General features: G+C 41.1%; 1 protein-coding gene across 2 annotated transcripts in view; it reads right to left on the minus strand.

Annotated features, from left to right (window-relative positions):
• The window catches only part of Spock1 (SPARC (osteonectin), cwcv and kazal like domains proteoglycan 1), a 666,821-nt gene that overhangs the window by 80,228 nt on the left and 561,068 nt on the right, over positions 1–25,525 (minus strand). For both annotated transcript variants that reach the window (XM_063230934.1, XM_063230933.1), the window contains one exon: positions 14,258–14,372. In XM_063230934.1, the coding sequence (XP_063087004.1) occupies positions 14,258–14,372 (115 nt within the window). The remainder of the gene's footprint in view (positions 1–14,257; positions 14,373–25,525) is intronic.

Genomic DNA, 25,525 nt, shown 5'->3' on the forward strand with positions numbered 1-25,525 from the left:
AATTAATAGTGGCTTTCCTCAGGCTTTGTGACCTAAGTTTGAAGCAAGGAGTCACAAAGCTGGTTAAGGTACTCTAGAGGGCCACCAGGGACCCAGGTTCTTCTTCTCAGTCATGCTTCATGGTGGGCTACAATTCTTAGTCACGGCTCTTTGTATTTACAACAGGGCTGGTACAGCTCCACTCAGATCTCTGCAGGGAAGAAGGACAGTGCTACCTGTTTGTCATGAAAGCAAAAGCCTGATCAGAAATATACGGAGGGCTTAACTTGCACTTCATGGGCTAGAACTAAATCACAAGACTGCAACCTTGACTGGGTAAAAACGGGAAAATAAGCATATTTTTCCTCCAAGAAAACCAGTTCTGAATAGGCATGGAGTAGACAGCTGATACCATCTGCTGTATGTTAGCAAGACTAATTTTGCAGTTCCAAAGTCCTCTGGAAGGCAGTGGATTGGCAAACTGCATAAGGAATAGGTCCCGTTTGGGGCAAGACTGATTCATCAACTATCCAGCCCTTCAGTGCACATGTTTGTTAGTATACAATGCTGCCTCCAGACAATCATGTGTAACTGAAGGGAAAATAATGGAGGCTTAAAGCCAGGAGATGCACAGTTAAAGGCTCACAGGAGGTTGGGTGGAGTGCAGTCTTCCTGTGGAATACAGAATCCAGTGTGTGCTGGAACCAGGAGGACAAATTACTCACGAACAGAGATGTCAAATGGGACATGATCAGCGATCTCAGAGTAAACCAACAAGCAAGTCTGTCTCCATTATACACAGAATAAACAAGCAGTAACTCACAATGGGAAGTAGAGGGACACTAAATTTAACCTGTATGAATATAAGTATGTTTATTTATTTATTTATTACTCTAATTAAATGCAATGCAGATGTTATAAATTAAAATAGAAGGGAACCAAGATATGTAATGACACGGAGGAAGGAAAAGGGAAGTAGATATAAAAATTCGTAAGACATGTTCAGGACACCAACAGTCTCCCAGTCATGAATGTAATCATTATGTACTGCAAACATGTACCAATAAAAACTTTTACAAGTTTATATTTAGTTTTTGCCATGTGCTCAACAGTCCCTATGCTAGATATATAAAGATGAATGAGACAAAAGTCCCAGGAAGGTCACAATCTAAAGGGTGCCACTGGATCAAAGGATTCAAAATATAATAGTATTGCCTGCATTTTTCCTTCTTCAACTGCATGAAATGAAGTCTGATCACAGAGACTACAATGAAAGTAGGTCAAAATTATGGCAAAGTCGTTGAAAAGCAATAAAACAATAACAAACCAACAAAAAGCCCTTGGGTCCTGCTTATAAACCCAGCTCCACAAAGACTTGGAAGCATCTCAGCTCTAAGTAAACGGGACCTTCACACATAAGTGAGCTCCACATGCAGACTGCTGAACAATGCATGTACTGAGTGTTGAGAGCTCCTGTTACCCCATTAGGAGAAGAACAGTACAGGATCTGGGCAGAGAATGTGTACTTAATAAATGGATGGATGGACAGATGGATGGATGGGTGGATGGAAATACATTACAGATACCAACAGACTCAATCACTGCCCCCAATTTTAGACAAATAAATGCTCTTGAGGTACTGCCCTAAAGTTTACATATTAAATAGATCTCAGGGATACTCAGAAGCAAGGTACATGAAATAGCAGATAAGTACTGCTTTAGTTCACTATATTTTTCATGAATAGGCAAATTTCCTACTGAGTAGAGCATTACCTGGATTTGAATCTAACTACCACAATACAGAGCTATATAAAATTCTTGGACCAGAATCTTTGAACTTTAATGATATCAAACTTACTATATCTGGATACCCCTGCCTTATCTAGATATGTTCTCCATGTTCTCACAAAAGCCCAAGGAAACACCAAACAGCACGTTGCAGATGATGCTACATATTTACCATCAGTGCCAAAATATTTGCTTCCTGTAACACCATGAGGCCTTTCCCCAAGCCAGGGAAGCAGGATGCAGGACAGAGTTGATCCATCTGGTCCTGACTTGGGTGATTTTTGTATAATCCAGAGGACCCAGACATAGATGCACCCCCACCCACACATACACACAGAGTTACACACTAGCCTGAATCCAAGCCCAAAAAACCTGTGCAGGCAAGGAAGAGATGGGTATCTTTGAATTGAAGAATCTGACTTTTCAACCTAAGGACCTAAATTACCTACCCAGTCTTCTCAAGGACCAGCACCACCACGTAGTAGGCACACATGTTCACAAACAGGAAGAGCCTACATATTCCTTCAGTGAATTCACCCTATTACTGTGAGACCAGCCTACTCTGTACCATGTGCTACACTGGGCATAATGCTCACAGCAGTGGACAGTGGACAGGGAAATCCAGAACCAAAGATGGGCAAAGAGGACAGATTAGCAGATGTGAATGACAGACAGGAGCCAGCAGATGGAGGGAGCCAACAGCAGCCACCCATCAATATGGGGTGGTGGTGGGTCACCTGTGTGAAGTGCAGATAACTAGGTTCTGGAGGAAGGACAATTCCTTCCCTGAAAGAATGAGTCCATGGATTGGGATGTGGATGCAGACCAGGGCAAGCACATCAGGGAATATGTTGCTGTTCTTCTAAGCTTCCATGCTGAAGTTCTGCAAACTCCCTGGTGAGCAGCCTGGCTTAGAACAGAATTCATAATTCCAAGTTTTAGAGAGATTCAGGTTCAGGGATTCAGGTTTCTGCAGCCTCAGTAACGCCTTCAGGGTAGTTGCTACATAGGATTGAGCAGCTGCTATTTTTTTTAAAAAAGGATATTTTTTTTTGTTTGTTTGCCTTTCTTTTTGATCTGAGTTTAAAGCAATTTTTAGAAGTCACTGTTAGGAGTACTTCTTGGCCCTGTGTATCAGTACCTGTTAAGAATTCTGATCAAACCCCATATCAGCACCAATTTTCTGGTCTTTGACATTTAACTCCTAAACCTATTTTCACAATAACATCAGTGTCCCTTGCCTTGTAATTTCAAAACCTGGGGCTATGCCCAAGCCCCTTTCTTAGCACAGGGTCCAGAGGACTTATTTAGTTGTCAGCCACAAAAGACCTGGTGACGAAAGCCAGCACAAAGGCTTGATCATGGACCAAGCACAGTCACACCAAGGAGGCTACCATTCTTGCATTGGGGGTTGCAGGAGATAGACACATATATCTATCTTTGATGTATCCCCAAGATGATGTGCAACATGGGAGTTCAATTTGTCCCTTGTAAGATCCTTCCACATGGTAGAAGGCAGTCAGGTATGAAAGACTTTCCTCAGGAGGAACCTGACTGCATCTCTGGGAAAGTGGAATTCTTCTACCCCACAGTGTCCTGTGTCAGTACCACCATGCTTCACCTTCCCAGAGCTCCCCCTAAATCACTGTGAAACTATTTCTGGTTTTATTTCATTCTAGTCTTAAAATAATGAGAAACATAGTAGATCCCCGATTGTGTGAGTAGTCTACCTGCTCTTGCAGTCAAAGTTCCTTTTTTCCAAGCAGGAGAGGCCTTGAAAGCTACCTTTTTGGAACAAGAAGGAGAATTATGTTTTACCCCAACTGCACCATCACAGTTTAGATAGACGGATCCAATCCCTCTCCCTTGGGTGTTTCAGACTTGGATGAATTTTGGTACTTGTTTTGTTGTTATTTTGGCGGCAGTCCCAATCAATTTGAGTATCTATCACTATGTATTCAGCGAACCCTTTATCCTGGAATTTATCTAGCCTAGCCATGAATCCCTCAAGTCAAAGTGACATTTCTGTCTCTTTCATGTGGAATTGTCAGTTTGGGTCTTGAAATGAAGTTGTCATCAACATCATCATCATCATCATTATCATCATCATCATGATGTCTCCTTCAGCACGATGATGGTGAAATTTAGACAAGGAACACTAATGTCATACTGAGTGTGACGATGATGCTGATGATGATGATGATGATGATGATTATAAATCAACTACGTTTTGTGAACTTTAACTAATCAAGCCCATTCAGTTCTCCTATATCAGGAGTGGGGCTATTCTGTCCTTTGCTTGCCACCCCATCAATTGACCAGCTTCTACTTCAACTCTTGCATCTGTGAAACAAACCTACCAACATTTTAGTAAGCATTCTGCCTGGTGGGGTTGCAGCCATGTGCTTTCTTCCAACTATAATTTCAATTTATTTTATACTGCAATGCTTTTTTTCTTTTCATAGGAATAGATAGCAGGTCAGTGGAAGAACAGTTGCCTTTAGGACAGATTACAAATGAATTTTTTTTTATCTGTAAGGAGCTAGGTTGGAAACTTATGGCTATCAGAAAAGCATAGTATGGTAGCAAACAATGAGAATGTGCCAGTGTTTTAATAACTTCACAGAGCTGAGTGTGCTTGCAGAAAAAAAGAGAGGATGAGTGAAGATATTAATTCTCTCAACTTGGAAACACTGCATCAGCATGGGCTGTGACACCAGGAAATGGCTACATTTTCTGAGTACCAAAAGCTCAGTAAAGATTAAGAAGCACTGATGTACATGGGTCTGTGTGTGATCAGTTGTATTTTTTTTCTCTCTCCAAAAGAAAACTGAACATTCTTTGGGCATTTGCTTTAGGTTAAGAACATAGTGTGGTGTGCATAAGTTGCAGAAAAACTTTCAGAGTCTGTGTCATGTGTTATATGTGCACTGAATTGATACAATCTCAAACTTTGTCACAAGCAGTAGAGATGACATCATTGGATTATTAAAGGAGTTAAGCATATATACAAAGTGCTTAGAATAATGCATGCAGTAAGCAGCTTATATGTATTAACTTGCATCACAATAAATATTGTCTTACTGTTTTAAACACTGTAAATCATGGTGCCTATGTATGATGGGCAACCTTTTAAAAAGAATAGATTCATTGAACATTTGAGAACTATTCAGCTTTCAGACAAAACAATCACCATATAATTTCCATGCTTGTTGGGTAAGACAGACAATAAACAGCACAGGGAAGTAAAGGAATACATCATGAGGTGGTAAGTGGTATGGAGAAAAATAAAGGAAGAAGGGTGGGTAAAAAGTGTGGGGGATGGATTCCTGAGGTGGTGACATCTGTCCAAAGATTTTAAAAGGTGGCGGAGAGAAGGAGTGTGGGAGTATCTAGCAGAGACAGTTCATGTAGAGGGGACAGTAGTAAGAAGGACACAAGCGTAGACCCCATGAAGGTGTGGTAAGCAGATGAGTGAATGAGGGGTCAGGGGCAGGAGACAGGGTAGAGAACAGTATAGAAGCAGATTAGAATTTTGCAGGTCAGTGAAAGGTTGGTAAATTTTTCTCTTCAATGTGGATAGGATGGGAAGTGCCTGGGAGTGTCTTCAACAGGTAATGGCATAATCTGACTTAGGCTTTGCAGAATCAGTTGGACTGATATGTTCCAAAGAGAATATAGGGGCAAAGAGAGAAAGTAGGCTGCTAGTAAAATAGAAGGACACCATGCCTTGAACATCTAGGATGATCACAATAGAGATGGTGAGAAGTGGATATATTTGAAAGTAGCACCATCAGTAGAGGGGATGGAGCTTTTATGAGGTATGTGAGAGAAAGGGAGGGCTTTTGACTTCAGTAAGAGGAAAGTGGAGTTGCTGTGAATTAAGATTGCAAATATACTACAGGAACAAACAGCAGATTTGAGAGGAAGACTAGAAGTTTGCTTTGTACATGTTAAGCTTGCTACGCCTATAAGAATCCACGTGGAAGTCCAGAGTTGTCATTACATGTTTAAGGCTGGAGTTCAAAGAAAGGAGCAGTAGAGGCAGAACAACTGGTGACCAGTTGGCAGGGTGAGGGGATATTCAACCAGTGTGCATGTATTATAGACAGCTAAGTTAGGCAGAAATATTATAAGCAGTCGCATAGGGCTGAGCCCTCAAGATAATGAGAGCAAAGAAAAACTCATTACAGCTGTGGCCAGAGTCACATCTGTTAAAAGCCAGGGTCTTAGGATAAAAACAGAACGAGCAGGCCTAAGATAATAGCTGGTCTAATAAAGTCTAGATAAATATCAGTCACTTCAATGGGTGACCAAGACCCTCAAACTCATTTCTTCCTGAAAAGTTCTTTGTTCTTTCCATGTGCACTTGATATGTGACTTGTTTCCCAAATGGATTAATATTACCTAAGTGGCTATACTTGTAATTTTATTGATTGATCATAGCTTTAAGCCACCTTGTACTCACACCATTGTGCTCTATAAAACTTCCGAGAAGGGGAGTCCTCAGCAACCCACTCCGGACACCTCTTACCTCTCAGGAGCTGTACATCTCCCCGTAATCAATATTTCCTACTCTTAATCTCCTTTGTTCCTTAAAATTCATTCTTCAGGTTTGGGGATACACTTGGTGTATCAGACATGTAGCAGGTTGGGAGTTATATTTCCCTTATGCCATTCGGAGGTCCTATGTTATATATGTACATGAAAACAACTATGATATATAAAAAGTCAGGGTATAGAACTTATTCAGAATATGATTCCAATTTTAGATGAGTGAAGTTTAAAAAATCAGTATGTATCTATAAGAATGCTTAGAGGAATACGGCAGGAAAACATGGAAATATGAACACTGTTGCCAAGGTTTGGATTTTATGTGATTAACTTATAAACTTTTCATAATTTGTAAATTTTCTAAAAAGAGGATCAGGGAAGTATGTGTTTGGGCAAAGTATAAAAAACATTCAGTTTTAGCACAAACCTCGATTCATTCTGAACTCTAGCTATGACCTTAGCTACCATGTTCTTCAGGTTTTTTTCTTCCTTCTCTTTTAACCTTCAGCCCTCTTGTTATGTACTGCCAAATAGACTTCTGAGGGATGCGGAGAACCTACGGTTTATATTCTGAGTTAATCTCACAGAACTAGGGAAATGAGAGATCAAAACCACAGTGAACACTTACCTCACAGTCCTGACAAATGAGTTTTTCTTCTTCAATATAGTTGCCAATTTAATTCTCAATTCTCAAGTTGGTTTTTTTTTTCTTTTAAGGTCATGACATTTAGAATAACAAGTCCCTAAAAATTAAATGTTCCTTTATGTATTTAATTCCTGACTGTAATGCAGTGTTGAATAATAGGGGACTGAAGGTAAATGGGGATGGAAAGGTTAATATAAACTTCTTTAACATGGAAGGTTTGGGAGCCTCAGGCCTTCACCCTGTTACACAATGGGCTTTAAAGAGAAATGTTCTCTCCTGGATGCCAAGATAAATCACCATTTTCTAGGCGGCTCTGGAGCAGGATTATTTCTGTACTTTTTCATTCCGACATTACAGCTAGGAGGAACTTTTTACCCTGTCTCTTTTGCGCTTCCTCCTATTCCCATTTAAACACATTTCCCCCACTCTTCTTGTTATAAGCAATGGAATTAGACAACCTTCTGTCAACTTAAGACTTTTTTCCCCAGAATTTAGCCCTCTGGTTGAAAACACCATTTGAGAAAAGAAAATCACTGTAGATGATTTTTCTACTGTTCCAAAGCATTCAGCTAGAGGGAGGTTATTACTTCCTTTTCAGCATACTGTGCTGCAATTTTTCTTCTTCCTCAACCAAATAGGCCCATCCTGCCTAGGCCTCTCCACATATGTCGGGCCAGTAGAGGGCACACATCCTCCTTCCCAGGATTCCTTAGGGTGTTCGGCTGGACCAACATCCTTTCTCCAAAAGTTAATCTGTGCCAACAGAAGCAAGGAAGGAACTGTCCTTTGAGAGAGCCCTGTTCTCTTGGTTTTCTCCTCCAAAAACAGAGTGGAACTAGGGGTGGTGCCGGCTATGCAGAGAGTCACTGAAAACCTCGCTGGCCCTGGGAACACAAGGGTATGTCATGTCTCATAGCTGACACTGTAGGACTTTGGCAAATGACCTCAGACCCTAGATAGTATATTTAACTCCTATTACAGAAATCTTTTACCACTGTCACACTGATGGATCTACAGAGGATAGATCTACCAAAGTTGTATACAGAGTACAAACAAACACACTAGACAGGCAAGTCAGATGGGTTTCTCAGGTTGCTAAGAGGTCATTAACCTAGGAAAGGTTTTCTCTCTCAGTGCGCCTCTCCTCTAGTGTTTTCTTCTGGTAGATCAAGGTGGTCAGACTCTTCCTACAAAGATAATCTCCCATGGTAAAGTATAAACATGGGGAGAAAATGGAGAAGGTCTGAGGCCCACTCATGATCCTTCCTTGAGCCCTCTGTCAGACTTAACAGTGTCCTTGTGGAACAGGGGGTCCCCTTGGCATAGTATCATAAAGGAGAAGAGAGACTCTTCCTTAGCAGAATCCTTTAGCTCTATGAAGCTCTCTCTTGAGTCTGAGGAAGCTCAAAAACCCTCTTCATATTAATGATGTCAGCCAGGAGACTGCTGAGCTCAGGCTAAGAGGGAAGGTTTTTCCCCTAAAAAAGGGAATGCCCTTGCTGTTTGGGCAGAGAAAATACCAAGTGAGACATGCAGAGATTTTTCCTGAAAATCCCAGAAAAATGTATAAAATTCAGGCTTAACCTGAATTTTATTTTGCATTTTATCTACTTTTATTTCCCATGAAGTGGATCAAGCCAGGTCCTCACACACATGTTCTATCATTAAGCTCCACCTCCAATCCTTCAACTCCCTCCTTTGTATTTGGTTTTGTTTTGTGTCTTGGATAAATACCATTTTATGTTTTGGGAGCTTCATTGGTTTTATATTACAGCCATAAGACAATTTGAGTAATTGCCCTAGGTTCTGAGGTTCTTGAGAGGTATAACAGGAAATAAACAGAAGTATTAAAGGATGAACTGCCCTCTACCAAGTCTTCAGGGGACACATCAAAGGAAAGAAACCAGATAAAGGAAACAAACAAAACAAAACCAGCAGCCACTTAGTTTTCACTTTCAAAAAATGCTTTTGAAACTTTAAGCAGACACAAAAGACTTCCGATTTGCAAGAGCTAAGTATGTTTTAGCATGTTTTAACTTGAAGACCAAAAGCCAGAAGAAAGCAGAATACTGAAATACAGAGCTAGGCCCTGTGCTCACATGTCATGTATAGTCTTATCCATTGCTGACCCACACTGGGGCTGCATGAAGGGTGACCCTGGAGGGAGAGGAACAGGCAGAGACAGGTGAGCTCCCAAGAAACATCCTGCCCTCCTCTGATCCAAATTTGGTCCTAGCCTGCAAGTACACAGCTGAAAACCAAGACAAGAGGTGAGCCTCCGCAGTAAAGACCTGTGCTTTGTTACTCATATAAAATCCAGTTTGAGGCAAGACTCAAAATGAGCTCTGTATAGAACAGAAATGCCTGCATGCAGATCAGTAGAGAAAAAACTGGACATGCCAGCCTGATCACAGTCTTTTTTTTTTTTTAATTTTATTTAAAAGGAAAAAGAGAAAAACACAAAACAAAACAAAGCGGTGTAAGGGTACACGTAATACAGAACTACAAAAAAAAAAAAAAAAAACCAGTAAGAAATCACCTGTTAATAGATTACATATTATCATCTTAGAAATAGTTGCTCAAATCACAGTATCAAAGATTACAAAGTGGACATTCAAACAGAGAGACTGCAAACAGCTGTGTTCAATGATCCAAAAACATTAATATAGTCAGCTATTTAACACCCCTAAACACACTTGCTGTTATATCCGTTAGAGCTCTTTTTTTTCCCCTCTCTTTTTCATAACAAAATTTACACATTTTGGATTTTATTACTCCTTAGTTCTTATTACTTTTTTGGGGGGAGAGAATAAAGTCAAATATGGCAAAACAAAGCTATCAGTCAAAACCAAGAATAGACATAGCTCATGATGTAAAACAGAGTACAAGGTTATCAACAATGGTTATCAACGATCTCTCTTGTTTCCTTAAAAAGAATTGTCTATCTCATTAGATATTATAAAGTTGGACAAAACAGTAGAGAACTAGACCAATAAAACTTAGGCATTGTAAACATTACAGGACTTCCAAAGGAGACAATAGTCAAACCAGAATGGGCATCTTAGTGAATCTTATTGCCTTCAAAGTAGTTGCCTATACCCTCAAACTTGATACTATCATACAGAATGGAACACAGTCTAATCAGTCAAAACAAGATCGTGGGAGTATTACAGGACTTCAAAACAAGTTAATAGGAAATCAAAAAGAGTTACTATTATATAAGTCTTTTTAATGTCATAAAATCTTAGAAAAGTATCCTCAAGTTTTTTGTGACCCTGTAAAGGGCCAAGTGGGACTACAGATAGAGGTAAACCAGAAGAGTCTGGTGCAAAGGATAAAGGACTTCCCGGGGCCTCAACAGACATGATGCACAGAGGTCGTGAATGGCATCTCAAATTTTCTCACTAGACATGATGAGGAGGAACATCTGTTCTGCTTTGGAACCAGCCTATTATTGTTATAGGCAGCTGAGCTGGTTAGAAACATTATCGGCAGTCAGACAGGGCAAGGCCTTCAAAGGAGCCGGCACAGAGGACCAGATTCTGGTCAACTTGGAGGAGACACATACCTCTTGCTGTGGGCCAGATCTTGGGACAAAAGGCAAAAAAAAAAAAAAAAAAAAAATTGTAACCACACTCTTAAGTATAACCTTTAGGGATTAAGTCTGGATCACTTTGAGAAGCCAGGAGTCACCATCCCAACCCCTATAGAAAGAGTCACTAACCTGTAAAGAATGCTTGCTTGCTATGTGACTCGCTTCCCCATTTGTCCCTGATTTGATCAATTTTACATGAACAATTAAACTTATCGGTTGACTATAGCTCTGTTCCACCTCACGCCCATCTAGCTTGAGAGTTCCCAGGTTTCTCCACTTTATTTTTTTATTTTTTTGTCTTTTTCATTTTTATCGGTACCGGGGATTGAACTCACGACCGCCTGCTTGCAAGGCAGGTGCTTATGCCGCTGAGCTAAACCCCCAGCCCCCGGTTTCTCCACTTTAGACCCGCATTACTTCATGGATTTACTCTATAAAAACCCCAAGAAAATACAGAATCTTTGGCAACCCACTCAGGACCTTTTCTGTCTCTGTCTCTCTCTCTCTCTCTCAAACAGAAGCTTTTTTTTCTCTCAATAAATATTTCTGCTCTTAACCTCTGCTGTTCCTTTTAAAATTCTTGCTTTGATTTTAGAGAACACGAACTTGTACCAGACATATAGTTCCCCTATGTCATTATGAACCAAAATCTCTAGAAATACTGAGCTGAAATACTGTAAGTTTTTCCTTTTTTAACTTGTGGGTTTTGGATATCTCATCTCAGCAATGAGAAAGTAACTAAGATATCAACTAACTGAAGATACCAAGAATTCCACAGAAGTGCCTGGGTGCCAAAGAAGGAACCACCAGGAACTGGCTCCTTCTGCCTGGAAGCTCAGAAGCCCACACATCACCCCTACTTTCTCAGGTTTAAATACAGTTCTGACTTTATCACACTTGTCTGGAAGTGACTCCATGAATGTTTCATCACCAGATGAAACCAGGGTCCAAAACCAAAACAATGCCGAAAATAAAATACCAGCAACAACGCCATACTAATATTGCGTTTATATTTTTTTTCTAGTGCTGCAGACTAAACTCAGAGAGCACTGGGATACACCCACGGTCCCTTTTATTTTGAGACAGGGTCTCACGGAGTTGCCCAGCCGGGCCTTCTGAAGCTATCAGAGATGACTGCTGACAGGTAAGGGAGGTGAGCTTCATGCTTAACTGTTCCTCTTCCCTCCCTTTACCTACAGCTAAGCTGTCAACTGAAGCGTGCCTTTCATGTCATTGCTGAGCTCTCCTTTGGATTCGTTCCCTCCTCTTTATTCCAGCTGTCATAGGCTCGGTCCAGCCCTCAACAGCTACATGGAAAGAACTGTCAAATCACAGAAAAAGGTTAGCCTTCCCTTGATCAAATTTACTGAAGTAAAACATTATTAATTTAAATGTTTCATTTCACATGATCCCTCTGGGAAATCCTCAAAGCCCCCACTGCCCGTAAGTTTTTCTTAGCCTCCAGGGAAATGTTGATCAGATCCATGCTAAATAGTTGAACATTATACTCTCATAGGGGATTCTGCTCCCCTCCACTAGGATTCTGTGGGATGTTGCGATGAATTAGCTACAGGTGCCCGCTCTTACTCTCACTAGGTACTTTCTGCTTCCCCTCAAGCTAACAGGAAAACACCACCCTATGTCACAGCCTAGAAATTAAATTTCAAAGAAAGTCATTCTTAGAACCTCATGGAAAAAACTTTCACCAGCTGTGAGCTACTGATACTTCAGGTAACAGACTGATTAGTGAGGCTTCCAAGACGATGTCTTTTTAGCAATTTCCAAATTGTCTTAGACTAAGCGAGGATTTCTGAGGTTGTTTTCAGTCCAGAGGCAGACGACCTTTTGAAACAAAACTGTTAGCCCAAGATTTAGTGGAATAGAAAAATGAGTCTGTAGGGTTGAAGGCACTGATGAGGAAATCAATTTTGGCTGTTTTGGAATGTTGTTGGTATCATCATTTTTTCATGTTCTCTTATGTGGTAGAATAATACTTTTTCCTTCTTCTGATATCACAATTGACTTAGTAGTTTATATTATTGCAAATATCTTGAAACATTTTAAATGACAATCATGTTCTCAATGAAATTTCAGAAGGTAGCAGCAAAACTTTTTGAATCTATGTTTAACAGCAAAGTGTTTATTTACATAGATTCGGGAAGAATGTGTTTGAACTTTTACCAATGAATAATTGCACCAATAAAAAATACAGTCGGGACCATTCCTAGAGTGTCATATTTGAGAGGCAGCCTCATTTAGTTAGGTATAAAGACTACCATTTAAAAACAAGGATTGTTTATCTGGAGAAGCAAAAAGCTCCCCAAATACCCACAGCAAGTAGAGAACATTTAACATGTGTGGATGGCGTGAAGGGAACTTTCCACCCTCATCTGTAGATAATAAAGGCAAAATAGCAGAGGTGATTTTCTTGATTTGTTCCCTAGCCTCAGAATATATTAAATAAAGGCAAGAAATTATAATAATAAAAGCTACTAAAACTTCCTAAGAAGACTTCAAAAAATTTCCAAACAGAAGTTAAACTTCTGGACTATAGTGTTATGTAACACTACATGGTCTTAGTATTTTTGACCAGAATACAGTAAAAGATTATATGCATTAACTAACCATTCTTACTGCAATAATATAAATGAGTCAGGACCAAATGCAATGTGACCAGCTTTTTTGAAAGTCAGAAACAATCTTTGGAGAGAATGTGTGACCAGAGTGCTTTATGATTTAAGCTGTCTTTCCACATACTGAGCTAAACTTCCCAAAGAGTCTACAGACACAACACTCCTTAAATTACCATAAACAAACTTAGATTTTGAAGTCTTCATCTTTTGCCCTGAAAAAGACCACACTGCCTATGATAATGCAAATGAGTATTCCCTCATTCCCTTTTCCCTCCTCCAGTACCAATGGCTGCTAGCTTCTGAAGACATGAGTATACACACTCACCCTCATGCACACATGTGTACAAATAAACCCACAATTGTTTCAGTGGAACAGCTTATCATGACTGAGAAAGCCCAGTTCCACAGAAGGCAATTCAAACATTCGCCTTGGGCTTCATTAGAAAAGATTTAGGATTGAGGCCAGTTGGGACAACATCCCTACCTCTCTCATGAAAACATCCAAAAAGGCCCAAGTTTTCCTGCTCTTTCAGCCTTGGAGGAGAAGGAGCAGCCCCTAGGGAGGTATTCTCTTTCATCTGTCTCCTGGCTTTGTGCTGTACTCCAAGCAGAATATATTAATAAAGTAATGCTTTAGGGGAGAATACTCTCTACTGTTGTGGCATCTCTGGATTTTAATATTTGGCCTTGAGAAGTTCAAAAGATCTGAGAGATTAGAGTTCAAGAAAGACCAATATATATCCCAGGACAGGGCCTCATCTTAGTTACTGAAAATCCTGCCCCTCCCATACCATAGCCAGTTTGACCTCCAAGAGACCATAGAGCATAACTCGGTCTAATAGAATTATTTGCAAAGACTCTCAGCTTTTCTTTTTTCTTCAATAGTAGCTGGAAGCAACTCAGATTAGAACCCACAAACAATCAAGTCAGCCCACTTCCCCAGCATGTGCCTGAATAGCTCTGTTGAATGCCAGGTTCCTGGCATCTGGGACAAAGTTTGACTCATCAGCCTGCCCTGACCATCACACCCCTTTCAGAAGTGTCCCCCAAATCCCCACTCACCATTCTTTTCTGTCTTGTGTTTTGGCGGCTCAGGTTCCGGAATGCAAGGACATGGCCCATCACAGAGAGTGGTGAGGCTTTTGCCAGTAGAGCAAGCATGGAACTCCAACTTGCACTGCAAGAAAATAACAGCCAGTAAGAACAGTCATCAAAGGCCTCTGCTTAGTGTCCCAGGAAAGAGCCAGTGCCTTTGCTCCATAGGTGCAAACATAGAAAAGAGAAAAGCCCACTGTAAGCAAAGGTCACAATTACAGAATAATAAATAAGAACTGGACTTTCATGTTTTTCTGAATGTGCAGGAGGACTTCCAAAACACTGCAGAAGCACCAGAAGGCTTACTGTAATGAATGGTAAACTCAACTGTTACTATTTATAAAATAAGATTATTAATATGAAATGTAATAACTTTGGAGTCCTTTATGGTCAATGACTATACCCACTGGTATTATACCCAAAGGCTCATTCTCCATGTGTCTTCCCACATAAAGGCAGCTCAGTGTGTAAAAGAGTCCTAACCAGGCTGGACATATGCTCTTCTTGAGGAAGAGGATGACAATCGTGTGTCTTCTATAAATGTTGGTGGCGCATCTCCGCTCTGCCTCTTCCCCTTGAGAGCAACATTGGGTGAATATTTCACACCCAGAACTATGTTTGCACCAGTCCTTTTCAGCTGGAGGATGCTTGTGGCTATGTGAATAGCCTCGGAAGTCCATCTGCTGTAACCTCCTGTTACTGTTCAACAGCAACAATGGTAATTTCAGGATCCTTCCTTCTATCTCTTTACTTTAAAGTCTAAATGGACTAAAAACAAAACAAAATAAAACAGGAGAGAAGGATGGTATTTACAAGTGAAATAGACCACACAAGTCACCAGGTTTTTTCCCCTATATTATGGAAGATGGAATTGAGATATGGAGGTTAAATTACTTGTGAAAGATTTTAACACTCATTCGAACCTATGTTTGGCTCCAAGGCTGAGCTCTCAATAGCCATTGCTCACTTTTTGTCATGTGGAAGGGTATCTGGAGCACAGACATCCCATACTACATTGTGTGTGCCTAATTATGCACTTTTGCTGTTGGTCTAAATATGCGTTCTCTGAAAGTTTACTCTCTTTGTGCCTGTAAAATTCTTAGGATCAAAGCTTGTGTGTAATCAATCCTCTGCAAAGGCCCCCAGGCCAGGACCATGTGGATACCTGATGGATGTTCAAAGCAAGAAGAGATAGGCAAAAGGTACTGAGCACCCACTCTACATGCAGCTCTTATCAGGTGCCATGGGGGAATCTTTTAAAAGAAAGAAGAGAGGAGATACAGTCCTTGCTCTTGGAAAACACAAATGCATACCTTTGAAAAAAGGTCAGTAGCATTTGCAAAGTAACACACATGAGTGCACATGAATACTGCCTCATTGTGTGAGGACAAGCTATTCAGTCCCCAAACTGATTACAAAGCAAGGCAAATAATTCTTTAAACCCAGTTTTCAATGTACTAGAGTCACACTGCATATTTCCAACTGTCACCCATCCAGTTTCTAGCTACCTTTGAAGGCAGAGAGTGACAGAGAAAGCCTGTGGATTCCTGACTTCCTCTTGATGAAAAGTCCTTTTTGTAGAACTGTGTGAAATACCTAGTATGTACCCAGGGAAACAGGAGGAGGGATTGTTGTAGTCAGGGCTTGCAAGGGAATGGATTTAGGACAGAACACATAATCTATAGTATTGTTTTATAATATTCACCCAAGAAGTCAAATTCAGAAGAGTGCAACAGATCTGTCCATGCCCTAGAGATCCAAAGAATCCAGCTGAGGCCTGGATCCCACAGCAATGTCCTCCATGAGTCCAACTGGAGACCTAGCACAAGTCATGCCCTATGCAAATCTGTATCAAGGATCTGCACTGGGAAGGCACAATGGTCAGTGCTAGAAGCTAGAAAGTCTGTGCCAGCAGAAAGAAGGATCTGTGCAGTAGACTGAAAGATCTGCACTGGAGCCAGGAAGTGATGCTCAAGGGAAGGACCAGAGCTCCCCTGAAAAGAACCATAGCCATCCTGACAGCAAGGACCTGAGCTCCTCCAACAATAACAGCTGAATTCATATCAGGAAAACCAGCATGACAAGCTTCTGCAGGAGAATCAACAGCACCATCTTCCCCTCCAATTCTCCTTTTAGGCTGTTGGCAGCAATCCTCAGGTGGGCCTTTCACACCCAGAACCATGCTGATTCAGTTTAGCTAGGTCTTACAAGCTGACCGTTGGTTAACCTACCACAGGGGCATATAAGAAGAAGCCATCACTAGGTTTCAAACATCAACTGACACAGTAATTAAGAAGGAAGGAAAGTGGACATGATGATGAGGTCAGGTGGGGTATATGAGTGGGTAGGCACAGAGCACAAAAGAGACTCGCAAAATGCAATGTGCCTGTGGACAACTCAAATGGGCTGACAGCCAGCTGGGAGGGATGTTAGAGGCAACAGGTGAGTAGGATACGACACTTGTTTTTAAATGACACAGAATCTGTTATCTGTAGATAATATTATCTGGAGTGGTCAACAGACAACTATGGCCATCTTCTGTTACCTCTTTTCCTGCTCCTCTTCCTCTGATTTAGTTTTCTGAAACTAGCCTCAGTTTCAGACCAGTAATCTTTAATCTGTTTTCTCAAAAGAACCTCTGAAGCTAATTTAGATAGCAAAAATATATGTTTATGTGTAAACTTATCTTCTAAAGTTAAAAAATACTACACTTATGTATAATACTGCTTTATCTTACTGTTCCTGAAATTGCCTGCTTATATCTGTGACAGACTGTAATATTTTTCCACAGTAATCTCTGCCCTCCCTGAAGCTTCCTGCAGCTTCCCATTCTGCATCCTGTCATGCAGCACCTGCCTGTAGAAGCTCGGTTCCCCTCCCTGGTGGTACCAACCTGTCCATAGGCCTTGCTTCAATGGATGAGTTCTCAGTAGGTATGATGAAGCCAAATTTGAAAACAAATGCTTGGCTGTATCACCTCACTTATTCCTTTCCCCTCCCATGAAAATAACATGGGACTGAAGTGAGCTGCTTCTGGTGCCTGGGACCCAGGAGGCTGAGGATATGGAACAGAGCTGAAGCCATCCCACAGCTACTCAGCACAAATAAGGAAGGAACTCACTATTGTAAGCTGCTACTGTTTGGTGATCATGTAGTACTACAGCATGACTGAGCAAAAGCTGATGAACCAAATTGCTACATTCCTACTAGACATGAAGTACCTTACAACAGAAAAAAGTCTTAGTCACTATCTCACCTTTGACATGATTCGACACAGATAGCCCTAGAAACTTGTGTGTTTAATACAATGCTGTTAAATGATAAAGACTGGAGGGATCGTGGTACTGATCATTTCGCTGCTCCACACCTCTGTTCTGCACAACAGGAGCTTCCCAGCCAGGTTCAGGAATGCAGGTGCTGGAGTGCTGCTTTTGAGCTGTCTACCTGCCCCATCCTTCACTCGCATCCACTGAGCTTCTGATGATAGCTGCACACTCAGGTTCTGCCTTTCTCCCTCCCTGTCTGGCCCACATGCTTCTAGAGTCAGAAACTAGTCTACTTGCCTCCCAGAAGCCCAGACACTTATTCTCTGGGTGTCTCTGTGTTAACTGGAAGCCTGAGGCAGGAGGTCCTGAACCACAGCTTCCTTGACTGGGCTGCAGCATCCTTTCCACTGCAGAGCCACTGGCACCAATGTTTGCAGATAGCCCAGCCCTGACTCCAGATAGGTGCCACCAGAGGAAACAGCACTTATCTATGCCAGAGAAATCCAAGTTTCAAGGGTATATATCTATAGGTCATCTTGCAGGATAATATGTAACATATAAATAAGCTAAAAAAACCCTATAATTCCATGTTTTTATGAAACTCAAAACAAGCTACTTAGAGATACTTACATAGGTGGTAAAAATTTATTGAAAGGGGGATGACCAGTACTATCAAGATAGGGGTCACCTCCCCAGGGGAGGCAGTAGAAAGAGGCTGACAGGAGCCCACAGGAAGCACTGGCAAAGAAGTAATGTTTATTTTTACAAAGTGTGTGTGGAATGCAGAGGTTTTTGCTTTGTTACCAGATTTGACAACCCCTATAAATAATTCATATATTTTATGCATTAAATACTTCATGATAAAATATATGAACATGGTAACTCAGCTAGGGTCACATGCTACTGGAAACCTCATCAGGACAAGTGAGTGACACTGCATGTGTGACAGGTTCCCTGGAACCGTTAAGAGTATGAGACTTTGAATTCAAGCCCTGTATCATTCCTGGGCAGAGGTGTCCCCAGGTCCTCCACTTAGGGTATGTCACTAGTGATACCTTCTTATAGATTTTCTTTAATTTTTATCCTTGCATTTCCTTTCCTATTTGTCTAATATTTTTTATTCTTTCCCAGGTTTTTGCAGAGGGGACAGATACAGAAGCCAAAAGGTGATCACCATTTGTTATGGGTTATATCTAGATATGCCCCCAAGCTACATATCCTTAAAGGTGAGACTCACAGAAGGTGAATGGATTATGAGGACATCATGGCTGGCTTGCTGTTGAGAGGTGGGATCTGCTTGGAGGTGGTAGGTCACTATGTGTATCTTTTTACTGCCCCTTCTTTGTTTCTGTCTACTGTGCAGAAGCCATGAGGTATGAAGCTTTCTTCTGCTTAAGCATTCCCACCATGATGTTTTGCCTGGCAGCCAGCTGGCTACATACCAAAACTTCAACAAACTGAGAGCCAAAATAAATCTTTCCTCCTTTAAATTGTGGGTGTTCAGTGTTGTGTCTCAGCAATGAGAAAGAGATTAAGAAAGATTTTGGTGCCAGAGAAATGGCATCATTGCTGTAACTCTGGCTATGTCATTCAAAAGCCTTTGGAACTAGATTGCAGAATTTAGAAAGGTTTGGAGACATTGGATGGAAGAGCAGCTTTAAAATGGTGTGAACTGAAATCATTGGGAGATTCTTTTTTTTTTTTTTTTTTTTTTTTTTTTTTTGGAGATTCTTGTCAAAACTCGGAAGACCAAAATGCTGTTGGAAACATACATGATAAAGACAAGGTTCATAGGGTTTTGGTTGAAGGATTCAATTGTCATTTAAGACTACAGGATATAGATGTCATACTCTGGTGGAACATTTGTCTACATTTTGGTCGTGTCTTGAGACTGTGTGGGAGACTGATATTAAGGATGGAAAATTAACTAATCTGATGGAAGACATTTCAAAGAAGTCTAATATTTAGGCTATAGCATGGATACTGGTTGCTGCTTTTAATCAGGTTTATACTGGAAAGCAGGAGGAAGATGGTCATCTGAAAAGTTTTCAGCTTCCCCATAAAAGAAGTGCCTATAAAACTGAAGTGGAGGGGAGCTTATTTTCTAAAAAGATTAATTTTTAAAAGAAGTCAAGTACTATACAATAGGACAATAAGAAAGATGTCATGGGGGTGCATGAGGTCCTACCCACTATTTAGTAGGCTTAAACTTGCAAAAGTGAAAGATTTTGTCTTGAGATCCCCAAGGCACTGAGCTGCAAAATGGCTGCCATGAGGATTTGTTCACTCAGATTCCAGTCACACTGCTCAGATATTCAGGCACTTAAAGGCCTCTATAGCCAAGATTCAAGAGGGCCCAACTACTGTTCTACTTGGCAATAGAACTTGGCTTCAACCACATGGTGCTGAACTTGCAGATGTGCAGAATATGTGTAAGGGGCCACGGAAGCTTCCACTCAGATTTCAGAAGATGGCCTGAGAGGCCAGGCTGTGCACACCTAAGAAGCTGAGTATAAAGCTGAAAGTACAGTGGAGACCCCAAGAATTAGGGGATGCCAGAAACATGGAACATCCTAGAAAGCCATAAAGACTGAACAAAGCCAGCTCAAGAGACTCCAGAGGACCTATAGGTAATGTCTAGGAGCAGGGCCACACAGGTCATTATCATAACTTGTCCTAGACATGACACTACAGAGATGTAATATTTGTCCTGCTGAGTTTTGATCTTGCATTGGTTCCACTGGTTTTTATTCCCCACTTCTCCCTTTTGGAATAGGAATGTTATCCTATTTCTTGTATGTCATCAATGTTTAACTTTCTTTTCATTTTTACAAGGGTTCATGAGTAAGAGTATCTTCGTTACTCTTCTCTCATTCCTAGAACAAAATACTCAACACCCAAAGAGAAGGAAGGAAAGGTTTATTTAGCTCAGAGATTGTGGAGGTTTCAGTCTATAATCAGCTGGTTCCAAGGCAGGGTGGCATAGCACAGGGGCAACACTTGCAGATGGCAGAGGACGACAAAGCAACAAGAGTTAAAAGGTTGATGGGAGGACAAGTATCTTCTTCTCCCTTGTAAGCAAGTTACCACCCATCTGCCATGGTGGGTGTAGCATTCATTTCACTTCGGTGCCCTCCTGTTGCAAAGACTCAGGATATTTGCAAAGTAAGAACCCTGGCTCCCTGCTGAGTCTCTTTTTAAATTTCTAAACGTCTCAATGTATCAGCCATAACACAGAGTTTGCCTTGAGCCTCAGAAGACACTTTGGATTTTGACTTTTCAATAGTTCCAAAACTGTTAAGACTTCGGTGATTCTTAGAATACACATCTTATATAATGAGATATTCCTGAGTCTTTCAGGGGCAGAATGTTATGATTCATACCTAGTTGCCCCCCTAAAGCATCATAGTGGAGATTTGGGAGGCAATTGAACCATGGGAGCACTATGTTCACTGGTGAGTTTATAGCTAAATGTGCTGTTAGGAGGTGAGGGCTGGTGGGTCACTGTGGGCATGGCCTAGAAGGGTATATCTCTGTCCCCAAATCCTCCTCCCACTCTGATTATTGTCCACCATAAAATGAACAGTCTTCCTCTGCTGAGACCCTTGCATCATGCTGCCAACTATGGAAGGACTGAAATTTCTAAAACATGAGCCAGAATAGAGCTTTTCTACTTTAATTTGCAGATGTCAGATATTTTGTACCAGCAATGAGGACAGTGACAAAGACATCATTTCAGCTTTACACAGATGCACTAGATCATTCAGACAAGGTTTCCTATGCAGCAGGTATAGTGTGAGAGAAGCTGTAGCACCAAGTAGAGCCATTGAACACTGTCTCCTAAGCTGCAGATCATGGGTCCTCAGTAGACAGGATGCATAGCCCTGGCTTCCGGTGTAAACATGTGCCCTCATCTGCACACAGAGACTGTAGAAACACAAGGCAAGTATGATACAGCCTGAGTACAGGCGTGCTAAGACAAAAAGAACCAAGGTACCGATCACTGCAGTGATCTTGCTGTTTTCTAGAAACAGGGACCTGATGCAAGAGACTCAGGGCTCTTGCCATTTGGGACAGATAAATTCATGAGTTTCATATGTTGAGTTGTTCAGCTCTCAATATGGCTGGAACAACCACAACAAAAAGGCACACACAAGCCAGGGCATGTTGGTACACATTTGTAACTCCAGCTCCCAACTTACTTTCAGATTAAATAACAGATTCAGAATCCTCTTTCTTTCAGGGCGCTCAAAGAAGGCTGAGGTAGAGAATCTAAAGTTCAAACCCAGCCTGTGCAATTCTATGATTTAGCAAGACCCCATGTCAAACAAACAAACAAACAAACAGGACAGATACATACAATGATACCTTGGCTCATGAATTTAATTTGTTTTATGACTTGGGAGAAGATGACCACAGTTGTGTTTACTACCCTATGTGAAGTTTTGTGATCAGAATTTTTGTGGAATGCTTTTGCTTGAGAAACGAATTGTTTGCAAACAGAAGCTTCCATGAACTTTCCTAGGCAAGAAGCAACAGGGAGCACAGAACAAGAGATTCTTGAGAGAGATGTTAGAAGGGAGAAGAAGTAAGTACCACTCTTCTGAATACCATGGGCACATCACTTGTTCCCAACTTCCTTTCAGACCAAATAACAGAGATTCAGAATCCTCTTGCAGTGTGCTCCAAGTAGGAGCTGAAAACTGGTCAAATTATGGGGTGTGATTGTTTTGCAACAAGGACCTGACTTAGACAGCTTTTTTTTTTTTTTTTTTTTTTTTTGCTTCCCCCCACACACACCCTGGAGGTAGGCATCCAAGCAGACAGGCATTTCTGAGCTCCTTGAGGTGGAAGAAACTGCATAGTGAACATCCGTCTCACAATGCACAGCCTGGAGGCTCCAAATCAAAAAGCAAACTAAAGAAAGGACCTGCCTCAGGGATAATAAGGGGACGCCCATAACTTGTCACTAGAGAAACAACTGTTTTTGGAGGAATTGAAGCAATAGATACAAACACACTGTTGAGTTTTCACTAGACAGCCACTCATAGCTTAAAGCTCACATGATACCAAAGCTAAAGGTCCCTCCAGAGCTCCTCCATAAAAAGGCCTGAAAGAGACACCTAAGGAGAAAAAGGACAGTTGTCATCATTGGCCACCATGGCCTGTTGAGGAGGACACTTCCTCTAGTCCCCACCAATTTCACAGGTAAGCCTAAGGGCGAGGAATTGTGACTGCTCTCTGCAGCACTGTCCCCACTCAACCTTTTGAAGATACAGCTTTATTTATACCTCATAAAACATACGTCCCAGTCCTAAACACCTATTGTAATCTTATATATTGAGTACAGTTATCCAAGTATCATAATCCCTTTTCTAATCTTCCTCATAATCCAAAAAGTTATATTTATAATCCCATTGAGACATTATTGGAATCCCAGCAAGTTAATTCCAATCTACCACCTCCAATGCAACCCAAGGTGAAAGTAAAGATACCTAGACATGTTCCAAGTTAAAGGCAGCCAATGGGTCCTAAATCCATTCCCCCTGAGGATGTGGGGACAAAGACCCTGATCCAAGGCCTCTCCCAGAATTTATTGTGAAGAAGGGGGTGGTTTCAAGATAAGTGACATGAGGATGGAGGGCATTATGTGAGTAACTTGAGCTGGCTGGCAAGTTAGGAAGAAGAGCATCCCTGCAAAATGCAGAGATAAGGATATGCAGAAGGATCAATTTGCATAAATCAATTAAGGTAGAACTGAATTGTTTTAGGAGGATGTTGCTTTAATTTCTGATATGTAAACTTTTGTGTGCTGAAGAGTCACAGCCTCTTTACTTTGAGGCTCAAACCCAGTTGTCATTCCTGGAGCTGACTGGCTCTACCATCCTGCTGTGCTCATATACTTTAGAGAGAGCACTATGTGAGGAAACAGGAGACTGTGTGATGGCTTTAGAGATTACATATGAGTGCCTTTGCTAGCCTTATTTGTAACACTTAGAGCCAATTGAAGAGAGAAGGAAATACCATCGTCAGCTCTGTACATATCAGTATAAGGAACTACGTCTTCATATAATCAAAGTTGCAGCAATTGTCTGCATTCAAGGGGAGTCACTCAAATTGTCTCCCATAAACACCTGTACTACTAGTAGAATCTCATTTGACAAAAGGGTTAGAGTGAGCTCATAAGGGTGGGCCCTAATTCAACAATACTTCTTTCCTTATAATAAGGGGAAATTTGGATACAGGGATCAATACCCAGAGAGGGAAAAGGTGAGGAGACAGGAAAATAGTCATCAATAAGCCAAGTAACTCTTGAGGTCGCCAGAAGTCAGGAGAAAGGTATCAACAGAGGTACCCTCACTGCCTCCAGAAGGAAACAGCCATGATTAGCTCCTTGATTTCAGATTTCTAGCTTCTAGGACTGTGAGAAAATAAATTTCTATGTTTTACCCTACCCAATTCATGGCCCTTTGTTGTGCCAGCCTTAGCAAACTAATGGAGTTTCCATTCAAAGTTTTAAAAACAGAATCCAAGGAATGGAAATGCTTTGTCTTAGAATTAAAAAGCATAGATGGTAGCCAGGTGTGCTGGTGTATGTCCATAATCCTAGCACTCCAGGAGGTTGAGGCAGGAGATCACAATTTTGAGCCCATTCTGGGCAATTAATTTAGTGAGGCCCTGTCTCAAAAATACAAAATGGCTTGGGTACTCAATGTTAAGGCCCTGGTATGGGGGGGGGGGAGCATTGATTTTTGTGTGAAACTCAGGTACACTGGAAAGAAAAGAATAAAAATTTAAAAGACTGTAGAACAGTAGCCTCTGAATGTGTAATAGCTGGACATAAAGAAATGAGCCAAACTGTATCAGCTGTGAATCAGGCTTATAACCGGAGAAATTCAAAACAATCCAAGCCTTTATACTGATCTTATGAAAAAGCAGCTAAGTAAATAATTAGAACCCTTCAAAGGAGGACAGCTGAAAAATACGGAAAATAAGGATTCTTAAGCACCCATGTTCATACAAATACAAACTTGAAAGCAAATATAAATACAGCCCTGAACCTTCCAGACCTTTGACCTGCCAGAACACAGATGCATCCTCCAATCATCACAGCAACAGAGAGGAAGAGAGAGCTACAGACTGCACAACTGGGCACAGATATTCAAAATGTTGACCTACTTAAAAATAAATGTGCTAGCAGATTTCCCCACCAGTCTTTGCTGCTGGTTTGCATAACACACAAATACATTTGAATGAGTGAATGTTTTCCTGCAAATGGCCAGTAAATCTTCCTTGTCTATGATTTGTAAAGCAAAACTAATAACTTCTCTCTGCTTCATTGCTCACGCAGGTCTCAACTGAGTACATTTCTCCCTCACACCACACTGTTGGCTATGCCTTGGATGCTTTGGGTATTATTTTTAACGTTTTATTTAAATTGGTTTCTCCACTGTATTTCATCAACCTATCATCTATTTTTAAACCAGACTGTTGACAGTTCACAGTTGACAATTTTGTTCACAGTTGATAAATTCTGATTTGTTTTTATTCGCCCAAAATCATGTTACAGTAGAGGGAAAAATAATCCTGAGGCTTTGCTGGCTTTAATAATTGGGTGTGAAGTGACTGATTGCTCACTGCATGAGTCAGCCGGTCCTTTCTCTCCTCTCCTCTCCAGACACACTTGTTCCTCTGCTGTTTCTCAAGTGCAGTCAGAACCTGTCACCTCAGGGCCTTTGTATGGACTCTCCTTTCACCAATAGCTGCACAGCTCACTTTATTTTGTTCTCTGTTTAGCCACTGCCTTGCCAGAAGATTTTCTAATTACTGTGCATACTACAGCAATACCTCCCCACTGTCCTTTGTTTCTACCTTTTCTTCCTTGCTTTGGAGGCCTTTGTTAGCATTTGGCATTTAAAACTTATGGAAATACCCACTGTCCTATTGAATCAAAGATTGTAGCAAGACT

The sequence above is a fragment of the Cavia porcellus genome, unplaced genomic scaffold, assembly GCF_034190915.1.
Source record: "Cavia porcellus strain 051 isolate PalLab524CR breed Dunkin Hartley unplaced genomic scaffold, mCavPor4.1 scaffold_19, whole genome shotgun sequence".
Classification (NCBI taxonomy): Eukaryota; Metazoa; Chordata; class Mammalia; order Rodentia; family Caviidae; genus Cavia; species Cavia porcellus.